Source organism: Neoarius graeffei, chromosome 1 (assembly GCF_027579695.1).
Source record: "Neoarius graeffei isolate fNeoGra1 chromosome 1, fNeoGra1.pri, whole genome shotgun sequence".
NCBI classification, from domain to species: domain Eukaryota; kingdom Metazoa; phylum Chordata; class Actinopteri; order Siluriformes; family Ariidae; genus Neoarius; species Neoarius graeffei.
Window position 1 is genome coordinate 116,652,828 of NC_083569.1, and position 25,992 is coordinate 116,678,819.

The window sequence follows — 25,992 nt, forward strand, 5'->3', positions numbered from 1 at the left end:
CATGTTTAGCTATATTTAAACCCTAAATCACATATAGTATGTGTGAGCCCTCTTCTGCTCTTGTACAGAAGGATATTTATTTTAGTTTAAAAAAATCTTGCAAAAAAACTTTAAATGCACTATCTATTCAAGAATTTAGGGCTAGCAAGCCTTGTTTCCATGCTACCCTGAATTTGCTGAATCAGAGTATTGGGAATTTGTTCGGCAAGAACCTACTCAGGATCCTGTTGGTATCCAGTTAGGATCTTATTCAGGATCCTACTTAGGATCTTGTTAAGATCCTATAAGAACATACCCAGGATCCTGTTGGTATCCAGTTAGGATCCTGTTCAAGATCTTGTTTAAGATCCTACAAGATCCTACACAGGATCCTGCTGCAATTGAGTTAGGATCTTATTCAGGATTCTGGTCAAGGTCTTGTTTAAGATCCTACAAGATCCTTCTCAGGATCCTGTTGGTATCCAGTTAAGATCTTATTCAAGATCCTACTTAGGATCTTGTTAAGATCCTACAAGAACATACCCAGGATCCTATTGGTATCCAGTTAGGATCCTGTTCAAGATCTTGTTTGAGATCCTACAAGATCCTACAAAGGATCCTGCTGCAATTGAGTTAGGATCTTATTCAGGATTCTGTTCAAGGTCTTGTTTAAGATCCTACAAGATCCTACTCAGGATCCTGTTGGTATCCAGTTAGGATCTTATTCAGGATCCTACTTAGGATCTTGTTAAGATCCTACAAGAACATACCCAGGATCCTGTTGGTATCCAGTTAGGATCCTGTTCAAGATCTTGTTTAAGATCCTACAAGATCCTACACAGGATCCTGCTGCAATTGAGTTAGGATCTTATTCAGGATCCTGTTCAAGATCTTGTTTAAGATCCTACAAGATCCTACTCAGGATCCTGAATCATTCGAGTTAGGATCTCATTCGGGATCCTACTCAAGATCTTGTTTAAGATCCTACAAGATCATACTCAGGATCCTGAAGCATTTGAGTTAGGATCTTATTCAGGATCCCACTCAAGATCTTGTTTAAGATCCTACAAGATCCTACTTAGGATCCTGAAGCATTCGAGTTAGGATCTCATTCGGGATCCTACTCAAGATCTTGTTTAAGATCCTACAAGATCATACTCAGGATCCTGAAGCATTTGAGTTAGGATCTTATTCAGGATCCTACTTAGGATCTTTTACAGGATCCTGATACTTTTTCAAGATCTTATACAGGATCATGTTCAAGATCCTATCACTTCCAAGATTTTGGCTCCTTCTAGGATCCTATTTAGGATTCTGCACAGGATCTTATATAGGATCCTATTTCTACTTAGGATCTTAAATAGGAATGTAATCCTGTGCAGGATCCTATTTCTACATAGGATCCTATTCAGGATCTTAAATAGGATCCTGTTCCTATGTAGGATCCTATTCAGGATCCCATTCCTAAATAAGATCCTATAGGATCCTACAGGATCTTACAGGATCCTACAGGATCCTGTGTAGGATTTGCACCAGGGGTTTCTGAAACATTTTTTGTTGTCTTTCATCTGTTTCATCTGTCTTTAATCTGTATCACAGATTGTCTTGACTTGTTTGATGCTGTTGTCAACTCAGGGTTCACGTTTTCAAAATAGTTAATAGCCGACACTGGTTAAGATTAAAAAGAGGCATTTTGGGTAAAGGTTCGGAGGGGACAACGATTAGGTTTATGCGCTCGTTCCTGTTACAATGCATAGCCTATTGTTTAAAAAAAAGTTAATCGCATAAAATGTTGATGTTAATATGTAAACAATGCATTTTCTTGGCGTTTTCACAAAGGTGAAATAAATCAGTTGAAATTTAGGCTATTGGCCCATTCCCTATCATCACATCTGTTGTCTGATTTTCTTACTTTAACTGAATTGTGATGGAAGTACATGTAGATAACAAGAAAATACTTGATTATTCTCTGAAATGTTGATAAAAGTGAGCTTCTACAAAATGATAAAAGCACCTGTCTGAGCCGGCGCATGTTTACATCAAAACGCGTGTGCATGCACGAGTATCACGGTCACGCGCAAAGTGTCCTGGTTTTAGACTCGGGAAATCTGGTCACCCTATCTAAGCCCAAAGATAAAGAGATTAAAAACATGCAATTTAACAAAACTACAAAAAAGTGTATTATTGTTGATATGGTGAAGTTTTCTGTTCAAAGATGTTTATTTAAATTAATTTAATTTATGGAAGGAGTCTCCGGTGTCAGCACTTTGTAACAGGCAGAGCTAAAGCTGTAGCTTTAAGGGAGATACGCAGAGCCTTTATTTTTAAATACATTTCTGAGTGGATAGTATCTCACATAGAAACTCACATTGATAACATCACCCGGATAGCTTTCTTTCATCTCAGAAATATTGCAAAGATAAGAAATTTAATGTCATTGCATGATGCAGAAAAACTAGTCCATGCTTTCGTTACCTCCAGGTTGGATTATTGTAATGCCTTACTGTCTGGATGTTCCAATAAGTGCATAAACAAGCTCCAGTTAGTTCAAAATGCAGCAGCAAGAGTCCTTACTAGAACTAGAAAATATGACCACATCACGCCTGTCTTATCCACACTGCATTGGCTCCCAATCAAATTTCGTATTGATTATAAAATACTACTATTGACCTTTAAAGCACTAAATGGTCTCGCATCACAGTACCTGAGTGAACTTCTGCTCCTCTATGACCCGCCACGCCTAAAGGTGCAGGCTATCTGCTGGTACCTCGTATAGTGAAGGCTACATCAGGGGGCAGAGCCTTTTCTTACAAAGCCCCACAGTTATGGAACAGCCTTCCAAGTAATGTTCGGGAATCAGACACAGTCTCAGCATTTAAGTCTAGGCTGAAAACATATCTGTTTAGTCAAGCCTTTTGTTAATGGTGTTTATGAGGTAAAGGAGTAGATCTGGAGGGTCCTCAGACATAGAGTGTTTTGGTAAACTGGGATGTATGGATGCTGTCAGTCCCCACTCGCTTGCTCACTCGAGTTTGTTGACGGTGTAGTGGCTGGCTGCTTTATGTCCCGGGGCTCCATCATGCCTGTGTTACCTTCTGGCTCTCTCCTTTTAGTTATGCTGTCATAGTTAGTTGCCGGAGTCCCTGCTTGTACTCGGTGCAATATGTATTCTGTTCCTACTTATTCAGGTGACATTGGGCATACCTAACCACCTGTGTTTTCTTTCCCTCCCCCCACCCCAAATCTGTTCCTCTGAGTTACATGGAGTCAACAGGAAATCTTTTGGTGGAGACGGTGGAGACCTCGACTGGCTATCGTAGCCTACAGGGAATCGGCCGTCAGACATTCTGTCGCGTGTCCCAGACCCGGTGAAATGTAACTGAATTGTCTTGGCCAGCCCTAAGGGTCCCATCTGCAGCTCATCATTGCTGAGGAGTGTGCTCCCATCACCCAATCAAGCATCCAGCCAGAGCAGATCATGATATATTTTACCATATTAACATGCCATTGTGTGTTATGCCTGATGTAAAGACTCTCGTCTCTGCGAGCCTACCACACAGATTTAATACTTGTCATTTTTAGGGCATACCTAACAACGTGTTTTCTTTCTCTCTCTCTCTCTCTCTCTCTCTCTCTCTCTCCCCCCCCATCTGTCCCTCTGAGTTACATGTTGATCCTGGGATTGAGATGCTGGCCTCTTCTGCCCCTCGGACCTGCTTGATCCATCCTGGTGCCCTGTGTCTGGTCGGAGTTTTATCGCCCCACTCCTGTGAAGGACGGCCCCATGAGGACAGTTGAGGGTTATACCTGTTAAAACTGTTAATATTATAGTCAGGCTGTCTGTTGTTGCCCAAATGAGGATGGGTTCCCTTTTGAGTCTGGTTCCTCTCGAGGTTTCTTCCTCATGTCGTCTGAGGGAGTTTTTCCTTGCCACCGTCGCCACAGGCTTGCTCATTGGGGATAGATTAGGGATAAAATTAGCTCATGTTTTAAGTCGCTCAAATTCTGTAAAGCTGCTTTGCAACAATGTTTATTGTTAAAAGCGCTGTACAAATAAACTTGATTTGATTTGATTTGATAGTATCTCCATCCTTGACTCTTGTATGCTGCATAAATGGGAATAAAAAAATGTATATATTTTTGAGAGGTAAAATCGACCACAAAGTTGGTTTTCGAGCTGCCCTGCTGAGCCAGCCAGCCCTGAGTGCGTGACGTCACAGCGGTAACCGGTTGTAAGGCTGAGGCCTTTGACAGCTATAGACCAAAGTCATATAAATAAAAATTTATGGTGAAAGTAAGAAATACCATGACCGACTTGCTCAACTAAGACTGATTTGACTTCATTGATTGTGGGTTGACTCTCATTAAAACAGGATAGATTAGTTTATGGGTTGTTTTACAATCAGGGTACGCAAGCTAAAAATCACATTTAACACTTATTATCTTCAATATCAAAAGGCTTGACTAAATAAACTTGGTTGTTTATTGTAGCCCTGTGATAGCTCTATTTACCATGCAAAAAAAAATTTGGTGATAACGTTATTTTTGGTGAATGTATGGCAATGTATGTCATATTTAGCAAAATTACTCATGCCATTTAGAAAAAGTGCTTTTTTGACAACAGGTAGCTCCAAAAGGGATGCACTTAAATCATTCTTTATACCATAAAACACATATTTGGTTCCATATCATTGGAAACATAGTTAAGTTTTAATGTTGAATGCCAGTAAGTTTTCAGACTATTTTGATCAAATTAGTATGTAATTGTGTCAAAAAAATGTCCTCTCCGAGACAGCTAATTTTTCAATATAAAATAACATATCTAAAATGATTATTTTCATCCTAAAATGTGGTCAAGATATTGGGTTATAAATATTAGAGACAACGAACACAAAGCTTACAGCCTTATATTTAAAAGCACTATGGAAGTAGTGGATTCTGAATTGTCAAAAAAAATGTCCTCTCCGAGAATCACTTCATTTGTTTCTCCCAGCCCTGCTTAAAGCTACACTTAATCTTGTTATAATACAAACTATTACACATGCCTATCTGTTCTTTAACTTGTCCTTCACTTAAAAACTGGTACAAGAACGAGTTTGAATCAGTTTGAATTTTGGACCCCTGTGACACAAACTTTGTACCCTGATTGTAAAACAACCCTTATATTATATTAGATAAAACTTTGTTGATCTCTTTGGGCGGGTTCCCTCAGGGAAATTAGGTGTTATAACTTATGCAACATACATGTACATGCATGCATTTTCACTGATAAAACGTAAAAGGCTAATTAAATAATCAGATGAACTGAGACAATCACATTCTGAAGCAAATTAAATAATCTTATACCGGTAACTGAAACACACAATACAAGTTACATGTATTAATCTAAATGCAGGTAAACAACGTGTTGTTTTTGTTGTTTTGTATCCAAATGAGAGTCGGAATTTACCCGTCTGTGTTCTTGCCTCTTGAAGGCCAATCTTGTGGCCGATTGTTTTGAAACAATCTGACTTTCAGTTGTTCGTTCAGTTCTCCGTTCATTCACTTCTTCCACGTAAGGGCGAGATGGCAGCAATATCCAGCACAGAAATAAGATGGCTGCTCCACTCATTCTCTATTTTGTCCATATGGAGTATTCCACAATTACTGCTCGGCTCAGGCAATTACTAAAACCCGGGATGGAACAGGACGTCACCGGTTTTAGGAACAACTGCGGGGAGGTCACTGCCCGAGCGATATGTCACGTCCCATTCCATCCCGGGTTTTAGCAACAACCTTCGGCTCACTCCGGGAGGACTGGTGCAACTGAACTTTGCTTTTTTTAAAAATAAATGAACAAAATAAATACTTTCCTTTTCTTGTAGTTTTCTTTTTCTTTAATTGTTGATACTGCACCCTCTTTCAATACGGGCTTATAGCCAACGCTCCTCAACAGATCAGAGGTTTCGTACGAGTCTTCAGTAAAATGGGCAGAGCGGAGGAGAGACCACTTCATAGGCGCCCAATGTGCCCGTGAACTTCTTGCAAAACACGTCCAAATCTTTGCATTTTGAACATTTCTTGGACCATGAATGCAACGTAAATCCACCTTCTGTTGTGTTGCTGGCAGGTGCAGCAACACATCTACATGTCATGGCAATAAATTAGCTCAAAATGGAGGATCAGAGTTGCAGTCAGCTCTGTGTTTTAGTATAGCGGAAGTGGTGATGAGACCAATAGACTTCCTGCTGTGACGTTATGGATGCCAGGGTCATTCACTTAGACCGCTACCTATATGAATCACTTTAATCATAAAAATTACTATATTAGATTTATTGTAGGGCGGCACGGTGGTGTAGTGGTTAGCGCTGTTGCCTCACAGCAAGAAGGTCCTGGGTTCGAGCCCCGGGGCCGGCGAGGGCCTTTCTGTGTGGAGTTTGCATGTTCTCCCCGTGTCCGCGTGGGTTTCCTCCGGGTGCTCCGGTTTCCCCCACAGTCCAAAGACATGCAGGTTAGGTTAACTGGTGACTCTAAATTGACCGTAGGTGTGAATGTGAGTGTGAATGGTTGTCTGTGTCTATGTGTCAGCCCTGTGATGACCTGGCGACTTGTCCAGGGTGTACCCCGCCTTTCGCCCGTAGTCAGCTGGGATAGGCTCCAGCTTGCCTGCGACCCTGTAGAAGGATAAAGCGGCTAGAGATAATGAATGAATGAATGAATGAGATTTATTGTTAATGCTTAAAACTATTCCTGTGCCATTCTTGAGGTCTCAAGGCATTTATAAACGAAAGTGAGGACATGGCTCTGCGTATATGCTTTAAGTTTTCTGAAAAGGACAGAGGAGTTCATGCTTTGCAGTTTATCTGTAAGAGGACAAGCTGCTTTTTTGCCTTATTAACTAAATAAGAAAGAAACAAATCAAGGCTGGTGAGGAAATGCCTGTTTATAGCTACAATATAACGCATGTGATAACAGGGACACACTTGTTTTGTCGATGCTCCACAACATAAATGGTAACTACAAATGGATAAAAAGTGCGATGTTGTTCAATAAAAAATTAAAAAATGGTAATCATTTGACTTTGACAAATTGCTTTAGTATCGGAGGAATGAAACACTTCGGTACATGATGTTATCAGGAAATAATCATCTGTAGTAACAAACTCCATCTCGTCACTGATTATTTTCCTGGAACAACACAACATGGTGTGATTTATTCCTTAAGTGTACATGTACAGTATAATACAGTGTCTCTGAAACTAGAAGTCTCAAATATGAGAAATATAAGAAATCATCTTCACTTGATTACAGTGTAAATACAACATAGATTGGACAATAAATAACTTATAAATACTCTAGATGTAAATACACAGTAATTAATACAAACCCAGGTCAGAAAACGTTGGGACGGCGTGTTGAAATTGAAATTAAAACTGAAAACAATGATTTGTAAATAATTTTGACCTGCATTACACTCAAAACCAAACAACAGCACATTTGAGTTTTTCACTCATTAATATTATTTTTCATTTATTTATTTATTTATTTATTTATTTTTCAAAGTAAACACTTATTTCAATTTTGATTCTTGCAACACATGTCCAAAAATTTGGGACAGTAAAGCATTTACCACTTTGTAATGTTGCCATTCTTTCTCTCAACACTTAAAAAATGTTTAAGGACTGAAGACTCCAAGTGATGAAGCGTTTCAGGTGTTATTTTGTCCCGTTCTTCCTGCAAACAGGTCTTAACAGTATGGGGTCGTCACTGACATATTTTCCATTTCTAAATTCTCCACACATTCTCTACTGGGGACAGAGGAGACACGCCCTCTTCTTCCACAGTCACGCCTCTGTAATGTGAGCAGAATGTGGTTTTGCATTGTCTTGTTGAAATCTCCCTGGAAAAGATTTTTTCTTGAAAGCAGCAGATGTTGCTCCAAAATCTCAGTGTACTTTTCAGCATTAATGCTCCATCACAGAAGTGTAAGTTACCTTTGCCAAGGGCATGGACACAACCCCATACCATGACACACCCTGGCTTTTGGACTTGTTCCTGGTAACAATCTGGATGGTCCAGAGCACACAGTCTCCATTTCTTCCAAAAAAGACCTGGAACACTGATTCATCTGACCACAATACATGTTTCCACTGTGTGATGAAACATCCCAGAAACATCCCAGACACCTCCGAGCCCAGAGAAGTCAACGGCTCTTCTGGACACAGTTAACATAAGGCTTCCTTTTTGCACAGTGAAATTTTAACTGGTATTTGTGAATGTAACTCTGTATTGTAGCTTTACAAAGGTTTGCCAAAGTAATCCTGAGCCCATGTGGTTCTATCAGCGACAGATGAATGGCAGTTCTTGATGCAATGCTGTCTGAGGGATCGGAGATCGCGGGTGTTCAGATTAGGCTTGAGCCCTTACCCTTTACGCACCAAAATTCCTCCAGATTCATTGACTCATTTAATGATGATATGCACCATAGAGGGTGAAATATCAAAATCCCTTTCTGTCTTTCTTTGAGGAACATTGTTTTGAAACATTTCAGTCATTTTCTCACGCATTTCTTGACAAACTGGAGATCCTCAGCCCTAGTCTGGCTAACGCGACTTCAAAGCTCTGCAAGCATTTGGTCTGGCAAAGATATTAAGCCCAACCGTTTCCCAAAGGTGTGGTTGACCCGCCTCCCTGAAATGCCTCAGTTTGCTACTGGTCGAAGCCAGAAAAGGCTGTGACGAAGCTTAAACCAATCACATCACTCTTTCCTCTGACGTATGTGATGCGACAGAAACTGCTTGAGTAACAGGAAGAACATAAATACCTCCAGGGCTGCTCTTTGCTCTGTTTTCAATGAGAACTTCCCATTGAATGCTTTCAATACAGCATCTACCACTGTGTCAAAGGCTTGCCGCTGTTCCATGTTCGTAATGTTTCTAGTGAATGAAGCGCTTCCAGCATAGATTCTGTAAACAATCTATGGCTTCCGGTCGCAGTTCTACTATGCCACTGCCTTGAACACGCCTCTACCCAGGGCTGTTGGAGATGCTCAAAGTTGATTGGCTCCCGATTTTTCGGGAGCTTGGAAGAGCTGTAGATAGCTTGCCTTGCCAGACTAAGCTCGCAACAGGCCCTCGTGTTGCGTCACACTTAGGATGGGCGGGCCCAGGCTACCTCAGCCCATTTTTGCTCCTCAAATACTCTGCCTAATCTAGGTTTGTCCCAAATCATGATTACAATCACCTGTTGACATCACCTGTTTCAAATCACATCATTATTGAAATGTTTTACCTCATTACTCGCCCTAAATTGCCTCATTCCAACTTTTTTGGGAATATGTTGCAGGCCTGAAACACAGGAATGGATGTATATTAACAAATTTAATGAAGTTGATGGGCGGCACGGTGGTGTAGTGGTTAGCGCTGTTGCCTCACAGCAAGAAGGTCCGGGTTCGAGCCCTGTGGCCGGCGAGGGCCTTTCTGTGTGGAGTTTGCATGTTCTCCCCGTGTCTGCGTGGGTTTCCTCCGGGTGCTCCGGTTTCCCCCATAGTCCAAAGACATGCAGGTTAGGTTAACTGGTGACTCTAAATTGACTGTACAGTAGGTGTGAATGTGAGTGTGAATGGTTGTCTGTGTCTATGTGTCAGCCCTGTGATGACCTGGCGACTTGTCCAGGGTGTACCCCGCCTTTCTCCCGTAGTCAGCTGGGATAGGCTCCAGCTTGCCTGCAACCCTGTAGAACAGGATAAAGCGGCTAGAGATAATGAGATGAGAGAGCAATTTTCATAAACTATGATAGAAAAGATAATGAGAGTTAAACACAAATTCACTGAAATGAAAACATGGGTTTAATGTGTTTTTAAATAAAAATAGTACACCTGTACCTGGTTGAAGATGTAATCTGAATCAGAATATTTCATTTCAACTTTTGCAAATTCTTCCAAATTATTGTTATTTAGTTGTAAATATCACTTAAACTTGGATGTGTAGTTTCACTCATCTAACATCTTGGTGTAATTATGAATTATTTATAACATTTCCTGACTGTGTATTTGGTCTTTTGTAGTTACTCTGTGACTCTGTAACCAGAGCTTTGTAAAATAAAGTGTTTCTGTAAGAAACCATAACTGCTGACAAATCACTTTCATCACATTCACACAAAATGGAACTGCTCACATCATAATCACCACTTATTGCTGATATAGCTGTTTTTCACAGCCCTGTTCTGCTTCCTTTTACCAGTGACAGAAACACGAGTGTGTAAGAATGAATCATAATGTATATGGTTCATAAATATGACAGCCGACATTATCCAGTTCAGTTTGGAAACAGATGATACCTGGTCATAAATACATTGAAAAATTTAGATTTTTTTTTTTTTAGTTGATCCAAAATATTTCTTTGTAAATTGGATGATAAACATAATTTCCACTGTTCTGAAATAATCTTTATATATGAATGATGATGAATTAATAATGATAGCTTTGATATTTTATCATTTTTCTACAGTGAGACCAAAACCAGTGGCATCCGTGAATCCTGATAAACAGGTGTTCAGTGGCGACGCCGTCACTCTGAGATGTGACATACAGGATGAAAGTGTCTCTAGCTGGCAGTACAGCTGGTATAAAGATCCTTCACACAGTGGTATCAGTAGTGAACAGGTGTACACAATCAGTGGTGTTAAAGTGGCCCACACAGGTAACTACACCTGTAGAGGAGCAGAGAGAGGAGGCTCACGCTCATCACACTTCAGTGATGCTGTTACACTGACTGTATCCGGTGAGTGTGGAAGGTGATTTTTTTTTTTTTTTGAAAATGTACAGTTAGACATACATGAAAAACTTCTTACTGTGTATTAAATAAATCTCAGAAAATAAACCCTAGTTTTGTGTTTCCTGTGTAACAGAGAGACCACGGCCAGTACTGAGTGCATCTCCACAGAGCTGGCTGACTGAAGGAGACTCCGTGACTCTAAGCTGTGAGGTTACAGGCTCCTCTACAGACTGGACATTCAGCTGGTACACAACTGTTCCCTACAGATCCGGATTAACTCAAATAACAAATAGTCGTGGCTATAGCATGTCTGTGGAGCTCCTCTCAGACAGCAGCAGAGGATCTGGAGGCAAATACACTCTCAGTCCTGCTGCTCTGAAACACACAGGAGTTTATATGTGCAGAGGAGAGAGAGGAGAACCAGCCTTTCACACACAGTACAGCAATCCACAGCCTCTATGGATCACTGGTGAGGAACATGAACAATGGGTTTGGGTTAAAGTTTCTGACTGCAAAGTTGAATTCTGGGTAAAATGTTCTATTTCTCTTGCTGTTGGAATTTTGAGATGCTTTGTTGCTGCACACACTGTGTCTCCTATGTGTAAATATTTTACCAAGATAAAATGCGTCCCGCATTTTACGATTCCGGAGGTCGCTGAAGCAAGTGAGCAACAATATCACATGACCACTGTGGGGCGTGTTGGACCTACTTTGAACCAAAACAAGTCAGTGTGGGCAAACATGGCGGACTTGTCTCTCCTGCCAGCTAAAATCCAGTGTAAATGAAAAGGAAAGCCTGCCTAGTGAGTGTAACTGCAAGATAGAGCAAGGTTAGATGATGTCATTTTTCTGGACAGATAACTAAATCATTCTAGCTAGCGTTTAGCTATCTTAGCCTTAGAACCCATGAGCTCGACTCCACAGTAGCGTGTATGGAGCTATACACCTAATGTTTTGATAGAAACAATAACACAAAAGCAGTAACAGAGAAAATATATATTTGTCTTTTTTTTCACGGATCTTTTCGTGAAGGTCAACCACAAATTGCATTCTTGTGACTCAAAACTCTCCGAAGTCGATGCAGAGTCACAGTGGTTTCTGCGCATCATCATCCTGGTGTGACGCAGTTCCATAGTTATGCTAATTAGTTAAAGCTCCCCACATTCGGCTGTTTCCTGTTTCTGTAGGGCCGTATTGCTTACCTCAAGAGGGAGGAAAATGGTCCCATAACAGAGAAAAGTGACCCTTGGGACATCAAAATGATCACATCTTGTCAGCATGATATTGTTCTTGTGAGATGTAGGAAAATGCTATGCATGGAAAAAAACTGAACATTTCAGATCACTTTGCAGTCAGCACCGTTAAATAGAGTACATGATGGTGGTGTGAATGTCAGTTGAGATTAATTCAACATTTATTAATAAGTATAAGGCAGTTAAAGAGCCCTTCACTTCTCGGCCTTTTGGCTGTATTAATAAACAAATACTGTATTCGTATTTGTTCTTATCAGTTTAATATCTGATATGTTCTCTAAATGAGCAAGTTTTTGGGCGGCACGGTGGTGTCGTGTTTAGCACTGTCGCCTCACAGCAAGAAGGTTCTGGGTTCGAGCCCCATGGCCGATGGGGGGGCCTTTCTGTGTGGAGTTTGCATGTTCTCCCCGTGTCTGCATGGGTTTCCTCCAGATGCTCCGGTTGCCCCACAGTTCAAAGACATGCAGTTAGGTTAACATGGGGCAGCCTTGGGCTGAAGTGCCCCTGAGCAAGGTACCTAACCCAACCCCTAGCTGCTCCCCGGGTGCTGTAGTACGGCTGCCCACTGCTCTGGGTGTGTGCGCATGTGTTCACTGCTTCAGATGGGTTAAATGCAGAGGATGAATTTCACTGTGCTTGAGTGTGCACGTGGCAAATCAAGGCTTCTTCCTCTTCTTCTGAATGCTGGTTGAGTTTGGTGACAAAAGCCATGTGCTATCTTTTTGTTCCATCTCTGCTCCTCATTTTGTCATTCGTTTATTTTCCTTAATATAAAGAGGACGAAGGAGATGATTGAGGATCTATGGGCTGGAGGGTTTTATTATAAAATCCAGAAAGCCAGAGCAGGTCAACACTAGAGATGTAACTGAATATGAATATATTATTAAGAATGAACAGGGGTGGGTTTCCCGAAAGCCTCTTTAGGCCAAGAGAGTCTTAAATTGCTTCGTAAGAGCCATCGTCAAGCTCATGTGGTTTTCCCGAACAACATCGTTGCCTAAGTAGTCCTTTAGTTGTTAGAAATTTATGAGAGACCCAGACCACTTGTTCAAAACAAACAGCGACTCGCTCACAGCCGAATATACAGACTGCGCATGCACTGTAGAGGGATGCTCACAGTCAATGGGGGAAACTGGTGTTGAATCTGCTGCCCGTGTTAAATTATCTCATCTCATTATCTCTAGCCGCTTTATGCTGTTCTACAGGGTCGCAGGCAAGCTGGAGCCTATCCCAGCTGACCATAGGCGAAAGGCGGGGTACACCCTGGACAAGTCGCCAGGTCATCACAGGGCTGACACATAGACACAGACAACCATTCACACTCACATTCACACCTACGGTCAATTTAGAGTCACCACTTAACCTAACCTGCATGTCTTTGGACTGTGGGGGAAACCGGAGCACTCGGAGGAAACCCACGCAGACATGGGGAGAACATGCAAACTCCACACAGAAAGGCCCTCGCCAGCCACAGGGATTGAACCCGGACCCTCTTGCTGTGAGGCGACAGTGCTAATCACTACACCACCGTGCCGCCCATATGGATATTGTCATGTCACACTGATATCGCCACATTTTAATCAAATTTAACTCCATTAGGCAAGTGATTCACTAATTTAGTGTCATAAATGAGACACATTTCTGCACCTCTAACATTGTGTGTGTGTGTGTGTGTGTGTGTGTGTGTGTGCGTGCGTGAGAGAGAGAGAGAGAGAGAGAGAGAGAGAGAGGTTTTGACCTGTGTTGTGTGTGTTCAAAGGAGGTTGAATTGACCTTTTTTATATATGAGAGAGAGAGAGAGAGATCAGTGGCGGCTGGTAGTCTTTCAAACAGGGGAGGCTGGTCGGTTATGATATTTCCAGGTTTTAAAAGAAAAAAATGCATTAATTTTGCCCATACTCTTGCCTCTGATCTAGCTGATTGTTGGCAGGGTCACAAACTGTGAAATAACAGGTTCTTTTGGCCCATTAGCCTACTGTCCAATATACATGATGGTGGTGTTGGGGGGGTATATTTTAACATTTTATATTTTAAAATTGTGGCATGTTGTTTAAAAATTGATCATTATTGAAAGCAGCTCTTTGTCAGGAACCTCAGCAGTAACAGCAGAGTGTTCTGGAATAGGCACAAGCACTGACCTTGGGGAGCCAAACATTTCATTCAATGACACTTTCCCTATATTTTACTTATTTTGACTGAGAAATGTTTTATTGACAATTTTGATAACCCTTCACTTTTAATCCAGGTCTGTAGTGTGAAATGTTCTCGGCTGTGTTTTTGTTTAAAAATGTTTTCCAAATTGTAGCTGTGTTTAATTCATATCCAGATAAATATATCTTCCAATATAATATACTCAGCATAAACATTTTAAATAGATTCTATATTTTTGGTTCATCCATGACATATTACTAAAGTAGCCTATTTACTGTTGTTGATGTGGGTCACTTGCTGTTAGCCAATTCACTTTCTCGTACCAGGAGAGCTGAAAGAAACGAGTATTATTCCCTACCTTTTTCACCAAGTCAATTTGAGGCGTTGGTCTACCCTGCTCTTTAATTTTTTCCTCGAAAGGAAGACTGGCAAATGGCTTCGCCAAAATTAAATCAGCAATGCTTGGCATCCGTGCGCAGCTTTCTTGCTAGCTGACTAGCCCCCTCAAGTTCAAGTTCAGTCACTCAAAAAACGAAATTTCTGGAACTAAGATAGCAAACTTGACAACACTATATTTACACTTTATTTACAATGAAAATATATACAAACTAAAAAAGCTGGTAGAAACCGTATGTAATGAATGAAATCGAAATGTAAGCTGATCTCTTACAATACAGCACACCACTTGCGAATCCGCATGGGACTGACCTGAAATTCACTGCTGCCTGTCTATATTTGAAACGAGCTGTCAAAGAAAATATCCGGCCGCTTTCACCGATCACCAGTCTCCTCGCGGAAAGCTTTGCCATGTCCCTCCCACTGTGAGGCCGGGAGTCCATGGGCAGGCGTTTTCGCAGTATTTGTCCAATAATTGTCTTGCATTTTGAGATTGAAAAGCGCATAGTTCCCAGTTATTGAGGGAATTGTGAAACCACTCACCCACATCTGCAATCAGGTACATTTCCAGACAAAATGAAAATTGCAAAAGTGATACCACTGTTTAAAACCGGAGATAGACACCATTTCACAAACTACAGGCCTGTTTCTTTACTCCCCCAATTCTTCAAAATACTCGAAAAACTTTTTTTCGGATAGACGGGACAAATTCGTTGAAAAACACAACCTCCTTACAGACAGTCAATATGGATTCAGAACGGACAGATCAACATCGATGGCACTAATGGAACTAATAGAGGAAATCACAAAATATATAGACAATAAAAAAATAGCAATTGGAGTATTTGTGGACCTAAAAAAAAGCATTCGATACCATTGATCATAGTATATTATTAAGTAAACTAGAAAAGTGTGGTGTTAGGGGAGTTGGGTGGAGCTGGCTGTCGAGCTATCTAAGAAACAGGCAACAGTTTGTGCAGATAGGTGACCATAAATCTGATTTCATGAACATTACATGCGGGGTACCACAGGGGTCAATATTAGGTCCGAAATTATTCATATTATATATCAATGACATATGTAGAATTTCGCAAGTACTGAAATTTGTTTTGTTTGCAGATGACACTAATATTTTTTGTTCCGGTGAGAATTTGCAGCAGACTATGGAGACAATCACAACTGAAATAAATAAACTAAAACTATGGTTTGACAAAAATAAATTATCATTAAATCTAAGCAAAACAAAGATCATGTTGTTTGGGAGACACAAAATAGATTGTAATGTAGAACTGATAATAGACAATACTAAGATAGAAATGGTACAGGAAATTAAATTTCTTGGTGTGATTTTGGATCATAAAGTCTGCTGGAAACCTCATGTAGGATACATACGAGCAAAACTGGCAAAGTGCTCGGCAATACTGTGGAAAACAAAGCATTCTTGATTGTAAATCTTTGCATACTCTATATTACTCGTTATTTTTGCCATATCTGACTTACTGTGTCGAAGTCTGGGGAAACACCTACAAAACCACTCTACAGCCGATATGTACAATACAGAAAACAGCAATAAGGACAATAAACAAAACAGGATACAGAGATCACACAAACCCACTATTCATAAAATCACACGTTGAAATTTATGGATCTGGTCAAATTCAGAACAGCACAAATAATGTACAAAGCGAGAAAGAATCTAATGCCAAAAAATATACAAGGACTGTTTAGTGAGAGAGGGGGGGATATAATCTAAGGGGAGACCTACATTTTAAAAAACCAAAGGTTCGAACAAATATGAAAAGCATGTGCGTATCGAGCTGTGGGGTGACTTTATGGAACAGACTGGAGACAGAAATAAAACAAAGTGCAAATATAAATCTGTTTAAAAAAGGTACAAAAAATATTTTTAAACAAGTATATTGAAGAGGAAGTAGGTTAACAGAGGATGATGAGGGATAAATAGAATAGGGTTGATTGTTATATTAGAACTTAGTATATTGTATATATTTATTTATGGGGATAGTTTATATCTTCATAGTTACAGGGATAGGCATGTAGTAGATATTTATTTTTGTAATTATATATTTATATAGATATTTATGAAGTGTATATATGGTATATAGTGTGTGTGTATATATATATATATAGTAATTATATATATTAATATAGATATTTATGAAGTGTATATATGGTATGTAGTATATTTATTTTTGTAACTATATATTTATATAGATATTCATGAAGTGTGTATATATGGTATATATTTTTATAGGTGTATTAATGTAGTTTGGATTTTGGGGTAGTTAAAACGGCGTGGGAAATTAAAAAAGTATTGTACTTCTTCCCACTCCTTTTTCGAACAATGTGTGGTGTATTGTAATGTCTTAGCTCTTTGTTATTTTATTTTTTGTTTGTCACTTTCTCGTTGTCTTTCTTTTGTATGTACAAATAGTTACATACATTTTTTTTTATACATGTTCGAAATAAATAAATTCATTCATTCAAGTCCACTGAGGCTGGGCTGCATCGCGTTGTCACAAGGGGGAAAAACTCACGCGCACATTAGGCGAACTGGGGAAAGTTATAACGGAATGATTTCGCACTGTAGTTGGGTTGAGCACATATATTTCTATGATTCTGAATCTGAAATAGCAATATTATAAGGTCAGCTATAACATAAGCCTAGCGCAATTCATCCTACACGATGTTCATCATTTCTAGAGGAGGCTGAGCCTCCCTCGTTGTCTTAGAGCAATCGCCCATGATAGATAGATAGATGGATGAGGTCAATACAACTTCCTTAGGTACAAAGGTCAAAACTCTCTTTCTCTGTGTGGCACTTATAAGGGAGCTTATTGCCCACTCTGCACTGTGGATAACGGTTGAAATAATCCTGACTACATGATCGGGGGGTAACAGTGAAATGAGCGAGCACGGGGAACACATTTACTTCATTATTTAGCTTATTATTTGCTCATTCTTTCATGTGAACGTTTGTTCATTTAATTAAAAACACGCTTGGAATACAAATACTGCCCAAAAACATAAAATGGTTTCATTAATTAATTACCACATTATATTTGTAATGCTTCCAGATGATACTATATATTCTCTTATTTTAAACACTTTATATTTCATTAGATTTTGGTTAAAAGCGAATGGCATGTGACCTTATTGCCTGGATTTAGCAACTACTAATGCCTTCAGCAATGACAGTACAATTGCCTTTAGCAACTACTAATGCCTGTATCAGGGACATGCATTACAAAGATGCTGTTCAGATTCCTTCTTACGAGTGAGTTCAGGAAAACCATGTACAGAGACAATGTTCGTTGCTTAAGAGTCTCTCAACTCACTCTTTAGCTCTAAAGGGCAACATTACTGGAAAACCCACCCCTGATCATGTGTTCTTAACAGATACAAAGATGTTAACAGGAGGCACAAGATTCTGGGGTTGTTTTGTTTGTTTGCTTTCAGAAAACTTTTCAGAAAGACAAACCCATAAATACTTCAGGTTTAAACACTAATACAAACACAGATATGGATATTCAGAGGACCACACAGTTACAGATGATGTCATGATGTTAGACTGTTATTCAACACAATACAAATAGCAGAGCTGTAAAACAGGTAAGAGTCCGACACAGTAAAGTACAATATAAGACCAGAGGGAAAATCCAAAAGAGTCATCAAAAGCAAAGGGTCTAAACACAGCAATGGCAATCACAAACTAAACATGGCTCTGAACTTTACACTGTGTAAATGTATGTGCGGGACGAATGTAATCTACAATGAGGAAGTGATCTGGAGGTGGTGTGTTCGAGCTCAGCTCATACTGAGATGATGGTGCCCTCTGGTGGTGAGGAGGCATTGCCCTGCTGTCCTGTGTCTGATCATTTTATTCCTTTGCAGCAATTGTAAGACTTTCCTGTGCTTCTCATCCCAGTTTTGATTTTGTCTCTTGGTTTTGACCTTTGCCTTTTTGCAGTGTTTATGATTATGGATTATCTGGGGTTAAACTTTTCTGTGTTATGACCCATGCTATGGACTGTGGCTTTAATTACTGGATTAATAAACAGAATTCTGGACACACATGCACTTACTGTATATCCTTATTGCATATTGCACTGATTCTTGTTTGCATGACTCTCTTCTCTGTTTAAGGTGAATCTTCTCCAGTCTCTCTGATCATCAATCCCAACAGAACTCAACACTTTACTTCTGACTCTCTCTCACTGAGCTGTAACTCTACTGACCAGAGTCGTTCTACTGGATGGACAGTGAGACGATACACACACAGTGAGGGAGTGTTAGATTGTTCTCCATGTAAATTAAGCTCCCTCTCCACATCCTACACTGGAGTTTACTGGTGTCACTCTGAATCTGGAGAAAACAGGAATCCTGTTAACATCACAGTGCAGGGTGAGTCTTCATGTAGTGTGTTTATTATTAAAGGAAAAGGGAAATGTTTCATTACAGAATATTCAGAACTCTGAGTTTCCAACTGGGAAAAACTGTTCAAGACGACAAAAAACATATGGAATTTTTTTCTCTCAGTACATTCCCTGTGTAACACCCGTCCCATGTAGCTAATTGGATATATCTAGTGTTGTAGTACTATGGGCGAGGTCCTGGGTACATATATCTGTGGTTTAACATGAAAGGGACAAATGAAATGAACTTACCAGTTTTCTGAATGGTTAACTTGATAATGAAATGCTGAATTATTTGGCGGTGCCTCCACTTAGCAGAAAAATGCAATAAGTTTTCACCTATTTTGAATCCCACTAAGAATTATGTTAACTTATTACCCTTTTTACTCAAACACCCCTTCATCAAATATACACATGACACACACACACACTTTAAATCCAAATTGTGAATTTAGTTAACACGAATGTAAATAATAATATCAATAACAACAATTAAAGATAGTACAAAAATGTTGCATAGACCTGAATGAGCTTACCTTTAGAATTTCTCAGAAATTATTGTTCTTGTTAATTTACCACTTTTTACACCTTTAGTCTTACCTAACAGGCCCACCACTCACACACACTCTCTGCAACAAAATGAAATAATGTCTCTCTTTGAAAAAGCAAAAAAAATAAAAACCCGTTGCAGGCCTGAGTCGTTGCTTGGGAGCGTGGAGACCTAAAACAAAATGGCCGCTTCACTTGTACAACACAAGCAAAAGAAAATAGCAGTGCACTAATCTATAGTTAATTACTCACAAGTCTTGGAGAGGATAAAGGGAAAAAGAGGGCTGAAACTGGCTAGATGATGAGAGAGGGGGTAACGATGATACCGGGGGTACTGGCAACCCAGTTCACTAAGGCAAACTTGGCACGAAGCACATCTACCCATCCAAAAGGGTCCAAGGATGACTTCCTGGTTCACAGTCTGATAGATGTACAACAGCATTTCTTTAAGTCACTTAGACCTAACACAAACTATTAACTCATCATATCATGCCGAGCTTTACACAAGTCATCATGCTAACACACATTAACCACACCCGGAAACAGTATTTGCTACCAAGTGAATAACGTGTGCTAGCGTGCTAATGCGCTAACGGCAATTAGCATTATCTCTATTGACAGCATGGATCAAAACGAAACATTACACAATATACACAAAGGTTAGTTTTACCTTTGGCAAGCGATATGATGTCTGATACAGCTTAATGAGACTCTGCATCCATCCACGTATCAACACCACACACTGCCACCACGTTTCCACTGTCTTCTACAGCTCGTCTGTTTACCCCTGACTGAGCCCTGTTATTCACAGGACGGGGTTTCCTCTATATCGCGCCTCTATGCACCTCTTACTGGCTAATCAACGAATAAACAACCAGTGTGATTGAATAAACCCAAGATTGTCAACCTTATTCCCTGCAAGGCTGGGTTGTACCTAACACGCTTTCTATGTGCAAATCAAACAAACTTTCTCCAGTGACCTGAATTACATCAAACAATATGACAAAGTTGAATCAACCAGCTTATAATGATTTTAATAATTTAACTGTATTTAACTGTTTTACTGAACGTGTTTTTTATCAGAGTGACTTTTTAAACATTAAAGCTTATTTAATTATTTACACATTTCTTTGTCTCTGTCTTAACTGAAATCTTTTAAGACCGGGCTACACCTGTAATTTCTGTAATTCTGAGTATGGATATGTTTATGCTGTTACTTTCCAGACTGAGTACGAGTCCATGCTTACAGATACCCACACTGATAATGATAATGAAATGAGTATTTTATCGAGTATTAATCAATCAGGGATGTCACAAAGCATTTTATTTCTCTCTGTTTATGCTGATTGCTGCTGTGTGCAGTGAACTCATTGTGCTTGGTTTCTGATTAATATGTTCTGGTATTAAAACAGTGTTTGTAATAGAGACTGCAAGGTGGCAACCTGAGTCATATCAGTGAGTTTGGTGATTAGAAATGTGCTGTGAATTTCACCTTCACTCAAGTAGACGGTGTGGAGCGAGGGGAAAGGAAGTGTACATGGCTCAGTGCTGTCATGTGTGACAGTTTCTCTACACACTCTCTTCACTGTTCACTCTCACATAACTTTGTGCTGCCATAACTAATGGCACCTTCTGTTTGTATACAGATTTACATATTCAATATCGATCAATGAGAGAAAACAATTATTTATTTTGTAAATGTGGTTTTCTGTGTTGTAGATGGTGATGTGATCCTGGAGAGTCCTGTCCATCCTGTGACTGAGGGACATCCTCTGACTCTACACTGTTTATATCGAAACCCAAAGCCCTCAAACCTCCGAGCTGATTTCTATAAAGATGGATCAGTCCTCCAGACACAGACTACAGGAGAGATGATCATCCAGAAGGTCTCAAAGTCAGATGAAGGTTTCTACCACTGTAAACACCCAGAGAGAGGAGAGTCACTGAAAAGCTGGGTCTCAGTCAGATGTGAGAAACTTTTAAATATTCACTTTAATACAACTGTGACTTAATGTGTTGAACACAGTATCTTTATATCATGTAATCTATCGGGCTTAGTTTATCGAAGTCTGTGTACAATATGCTGTTACACTTGTTCACACAGGTGTTAATTTATTTATACTTCAGATTGAAATAAAACATACAAACATTTCAAGAATAAAATATCATTATTTTATTTATGGGCAGGTCCATCATGTGTAGAAGCTCCATTCTCAGTGCTCATGCTGATCTGTAGTGTAGTGACGGCCTCTCCGTATCTGCTGGCGACCATCATCCTGCTGGTCAAATGTTACAGAGCTCGAGGTAAGAACTCTTTCAGTATGTTTCACACCATCATGATCAGACTAACTTTGAGTAGTCGAGAACAACATTTTCACTTTCACAAAAATTATTTGACTCACTGTTTTCATTTTAAAAGCAAAAATCCACACTTGAGCGTTAAAGCACTTGTTCTAAAATGCTCTTACAATAAGATTTAAATGTAAGTTTGATATCAAACAGCACATCTGTTTCTGAGAGTGAATTTACATGTGACAGATACTTCAAGTGGAGTTACATTTTCACTTCATTAATAAAGTACATTATGAATAAATAAATAGTGCAGAAGAGTGTTTCATACGCAGATGTCACTTTTCACTTCACTGGTCATTAATAAACATTAAAACAAACACCCTTTAAACTGTGTTTAAGATGAGATCAAATAGTTTTGTTAATTTTCTGCCATAAACACCTGAAATAAACTATGAAATGAATTAAATGAATTTTTTAATGTCTTTCACAGCTCACACTGTTGAAGAGAGAATTGAGAATGCAGTCATAGAGGAGTGAGCAAAGTTCATCAATAAAAAGAGGATGCATTTACTGTAAAATAATTATGTCTTCTTCAGGGTTTTCTGAGGATTTTAAAAGAATCCTGATTTGTCATTTTAATGTTAATTTTAATAGCTGGCTAAAGTCAGAGCAGTTGGTGAAAAGCCCAGTGATACTGGAGTTAAAATAAGTGAAGCTTTGTGTATCTGCAAAAAAAAACTAGTTAATTGACTTATCTGAAACATGGTGGGGAACTAACATTGTGTTTTATGTTCCCAGTAGGGCTGAACGATTTTAAGAAAACATTGAATTGCGATTTTTCTGGCAGATATTGCGATTTCAACCACGATTTTTTTTCTTTAAATCAAGTTTCAGTGCAAATTAATTCATACAATGAATTCCATAAAGCTAATGCAAGAATGAAAACTGAGGTCAACAGATTTCAAATGTAGGCCTGTTTATTAACATTGAGTGCCTGAGGAACAAGTTATAATAACTTAAAATAAAAAGAGAGCCATCTTTCTTAAACTTTTGCTTCTTTTATTTTTCCCATCTACAACATATCAGACATAAAAAAAAAGGTTGATCAATGGCTCAGCAGCATCAAGATATTGCACTTTTGTAAAAGAATGTACATAAGCATTATAAATTATAACTAGAGCCAACAATTCCCCTGTGGGAAATTGAGAGAGTGATGCAGTGGCTATTGCAGGAGCTGCACTGTACTGTGTGAATGTGTGACTTGCCATTATGCTACAAGCCTGTGTCTCTCTGAGAGGGAGCAGCCCCTCCCTCGTGTGTGTGTGTGTGAGAGAGAGGGAGAGCGAGCATCCCCTCCCCCACCCGCGCGCTGCGCTTAGAGACACAGAAAGTAAAGGATTCTCTCAGAGCGCTCCCTCCAAATGGGGATTTACACGAAAACGGAAGGAGATATTCACAAAATTCTTTCACACTGAGTGCCACAAGGCTTTCCTGAACACATAGATGTAATTTTTGTCTGTAGTGTAAAAAAAATGAGGACAATTTATTGACGAAACAAAACATGGGTCAGTTTAGGAGCACTGAGAAAAACCGCGGCTTTGACGATCCCAAAATCGTGTTGTCCGAGATCGCGATTTTCGGTCGAAAACGATAGATCGTTCAGCCCTAGTTCCCAGTATTAGTTCTCCCACTACTGTATTTGTCCTGCTGTGCTCTATTTCTGTGCGAGATTAGCTCTAGATCTGTGTTTCCCAACCGGGGGTACGTGAACGTACTGCAGGGGGTACGCGGCGCACGGGGAGATTTTTTTTTTTTAAGGCATCACACAAAAGTGTAGTCCCAATAACTCAGCTAACTTGTAATATGTGGACAACAGAATGTCTGCTGTGAAATTTAGTAATAGGCTATTTATTTCATAAAATTTCCAAGATGATAAATATTCTCAGCAATGTGTCATGTCAAGCTCATCAATAAAACAGTACGTTTGCGCTACAACTCATTTCCCCGGGAAGACAATGACCTGTGACACAAAATACAAAAACATAGCAACCGATAATGTCTACAAAAAGTCTGGCTGCTACCTGCAGATGGATAAATGGTTAAAATGTCCAGTTTCTCTGGATCCAGGAGGGGGTTCGGAGGAGACAGCAGAGAAACGCAAGAAAGAGGCCAAAGCTAAACCTAGGCAGTACAATGAAAACTACATTTTGTATGGTTTCACCACATCTACGTCTTCGGAACTACCGCAGCCTCAGTGTTTCTTCTGTGGTGAAATTCTGGCTAACAGCACAATGAAGCCAGCCCGTTTGCAGCGACACCAGAGCACCAAGCACCCTGTAAAAGTAGGGAAAACCTGAAGAGTACTACAAAGGAAAGCTGTCAGAATTTAAGTCAGGTCAGATTCAGAATACAATGATGAAAACCACAAATGTGTGGAGCAAAGCCCTGGAGGCATCTTACGCCATCTCGCTGCTTGTGGCACAAAAAAAATCCTCACTCAATTGTTGAAGAACTAATTCTCCCTGCAGCGACTCGTATGGCTGGAATTATGATAGACAAAAAAGCAGCAAAGACATTCAAGAAAGTTCCCCTGTCAAACAACACCGTGGCCCGTCGGATTGATGATATGGCTCTTGATATTGTGGGACAAGTCGTGGGCAAAATAAAACAAGCCGGTCAGTTCGCTTTGCAGCTGGATGAAATGACGGATGTGAGTGGAGAAGCGCAGCTCCTGGCCTTCGTTCGTTACAAAGATGTGTCGGACATAAACGAGCATATTTTGTTTTGCAAAAGACTGCCAGGAAAGACAACCGGGGAAAAAATGTTCCAGGTTATTGACAGTTTTTTCAAAGAACACGATATACAGTGGAAACAATGCAGCCACATCTGTACTGATGGTGCGGCTGCAATGACGGGGAGCGTGAAGGGACTGTTCGGACAAGTGAAAAAGGTAAACCCCGACATTAAATGGATGCACTGTATTATTCATCGGGAAGCTCTGGCTAGTAAGAGAATGAGCCCTGATCTAAATGCTGTTATGGATGACGCTGTGAAGATGATAAACTTCATCCAGTCCCGGCCACTGAATCACAGACTGTTCGAAACTCTTTGCCATGAGAGCGGCGCGCAACACGACCAGCTACTGCTTCACACAGATGTCTACTGGCTGTCTCGTGGAAAAACGCTACTGAGGCTTTATGAACTTCGCAGTGAAGTTTTTGCGTTTTTGAAGGAGCAGCTGCACCCTCTTGCTGTGGTGTTTGAGGATGCCAATTGGGTGGCACGCCTGGCATATCTCGCTGATGTGTTTACCAAACTCAACGAGCTCAACCTCTCACTCCAGGGCAAGGAGTCACACATCCTGAGGATGTACGAGAAAGTGGAAGGGTTCACAAAAAAGCTCAATCTGTGGCAAAAGAAATGTGAGGAGGGTGATGTGAGCCATTTCCCATTACTTCATGCACATCTTGCCACTACTGATGTCACCAGGGCTCCAGTGGTGAAACAGGTGGAAGAACATCTATCCAAACTCAACTCAGACTTTAACCAGTACTTTCAGGATATTGACAAAAAGTCAGAAAGCCTGGATTGGGTGAGGGACCCATTCACTGCAACTGAGAGCAGCAACAAGCTTCCTGCAAGGCTGCAGGAGCAGCTGCTGGATGTGTCTCCTGACCGGGGCCTGAAAGTGGCACATAGAGAAAAGACATTGACAGTGTTTTCGTGTAATGTGGAGAAGGAATATCCTGAATTGGGAAAACATGCACTGATTGAACTTTTACCTTTTGGATCAACATATATGTGTGAGGTGACATTCTCAGCTCTGACACACATAAAAACAAATAAGAGGAACAGGCTGGATGTGGAGAACAGCCTGCTAGCAGCTGTTTCCACACTGTCCCCAGATCTAGCAAAGCTGATGAAAGACAAGCAAGCTCAAGTGTCCCACTAAAGACCAGATTATACTACAGTAGTGAGTATTTTGAGAAAGGTTTTGTTTCAGATATTAAACAATAAAAATGCCTGTTTATGGAAGACTGTTTATGGAGGCCACTCCAGTTTTGTGATGAATGTTACATGAGTTATGTTAATGTACTCTTAAAAAAAAAAAAAAAAAAAAAGAGAGAAATGTTACTTGTTAAAGTTAGATATAACAAAAGGAAGGTTATTTTGATTTAGTATTTAT

At 40.0% G+C, this 25,992-nt stretch overlaps 1 protein-coding gene and 1 pseudogene across 1 annotated transcript; both read left to right on the forward strand.

Annotated features, from left to right (window-relative positions):
- LOC132886016 (B-cell receptor CD22-like) overlaps positions 1-22,343 on the forward strand; it is a 160,977-nt pseudogene extending 138,634 nt beyond the window's left edge.
- Positions 22,344-24,354: 2,011 nt separating this feature from the next.
- LOC132886026 (zinc finger BED domain-containing protein 5-like) lies at positions 24,355-25,758 on the forward strand. The gene has a single exon (XM_060920567.1). It carries the CDS (start codon positions 24,355-24,357, stop codon positions 25,756-25,758), a length of 1,404 nt encoding a protein of 467 aa, XP_060776550.1.
- Positions 25,759-25,992: the final 234 nt, after the last annotated feature.

Bases quoted from the DNA above. Each gene is read 5' to 3' on its own strand.
- LOC132886026 (XM_060920567.1), top strand. From the start codon at position 24,355: ATGATAGACAAAAAAGCAGCAAAGACATTCAAGAAAGTTCCCCTGTCA.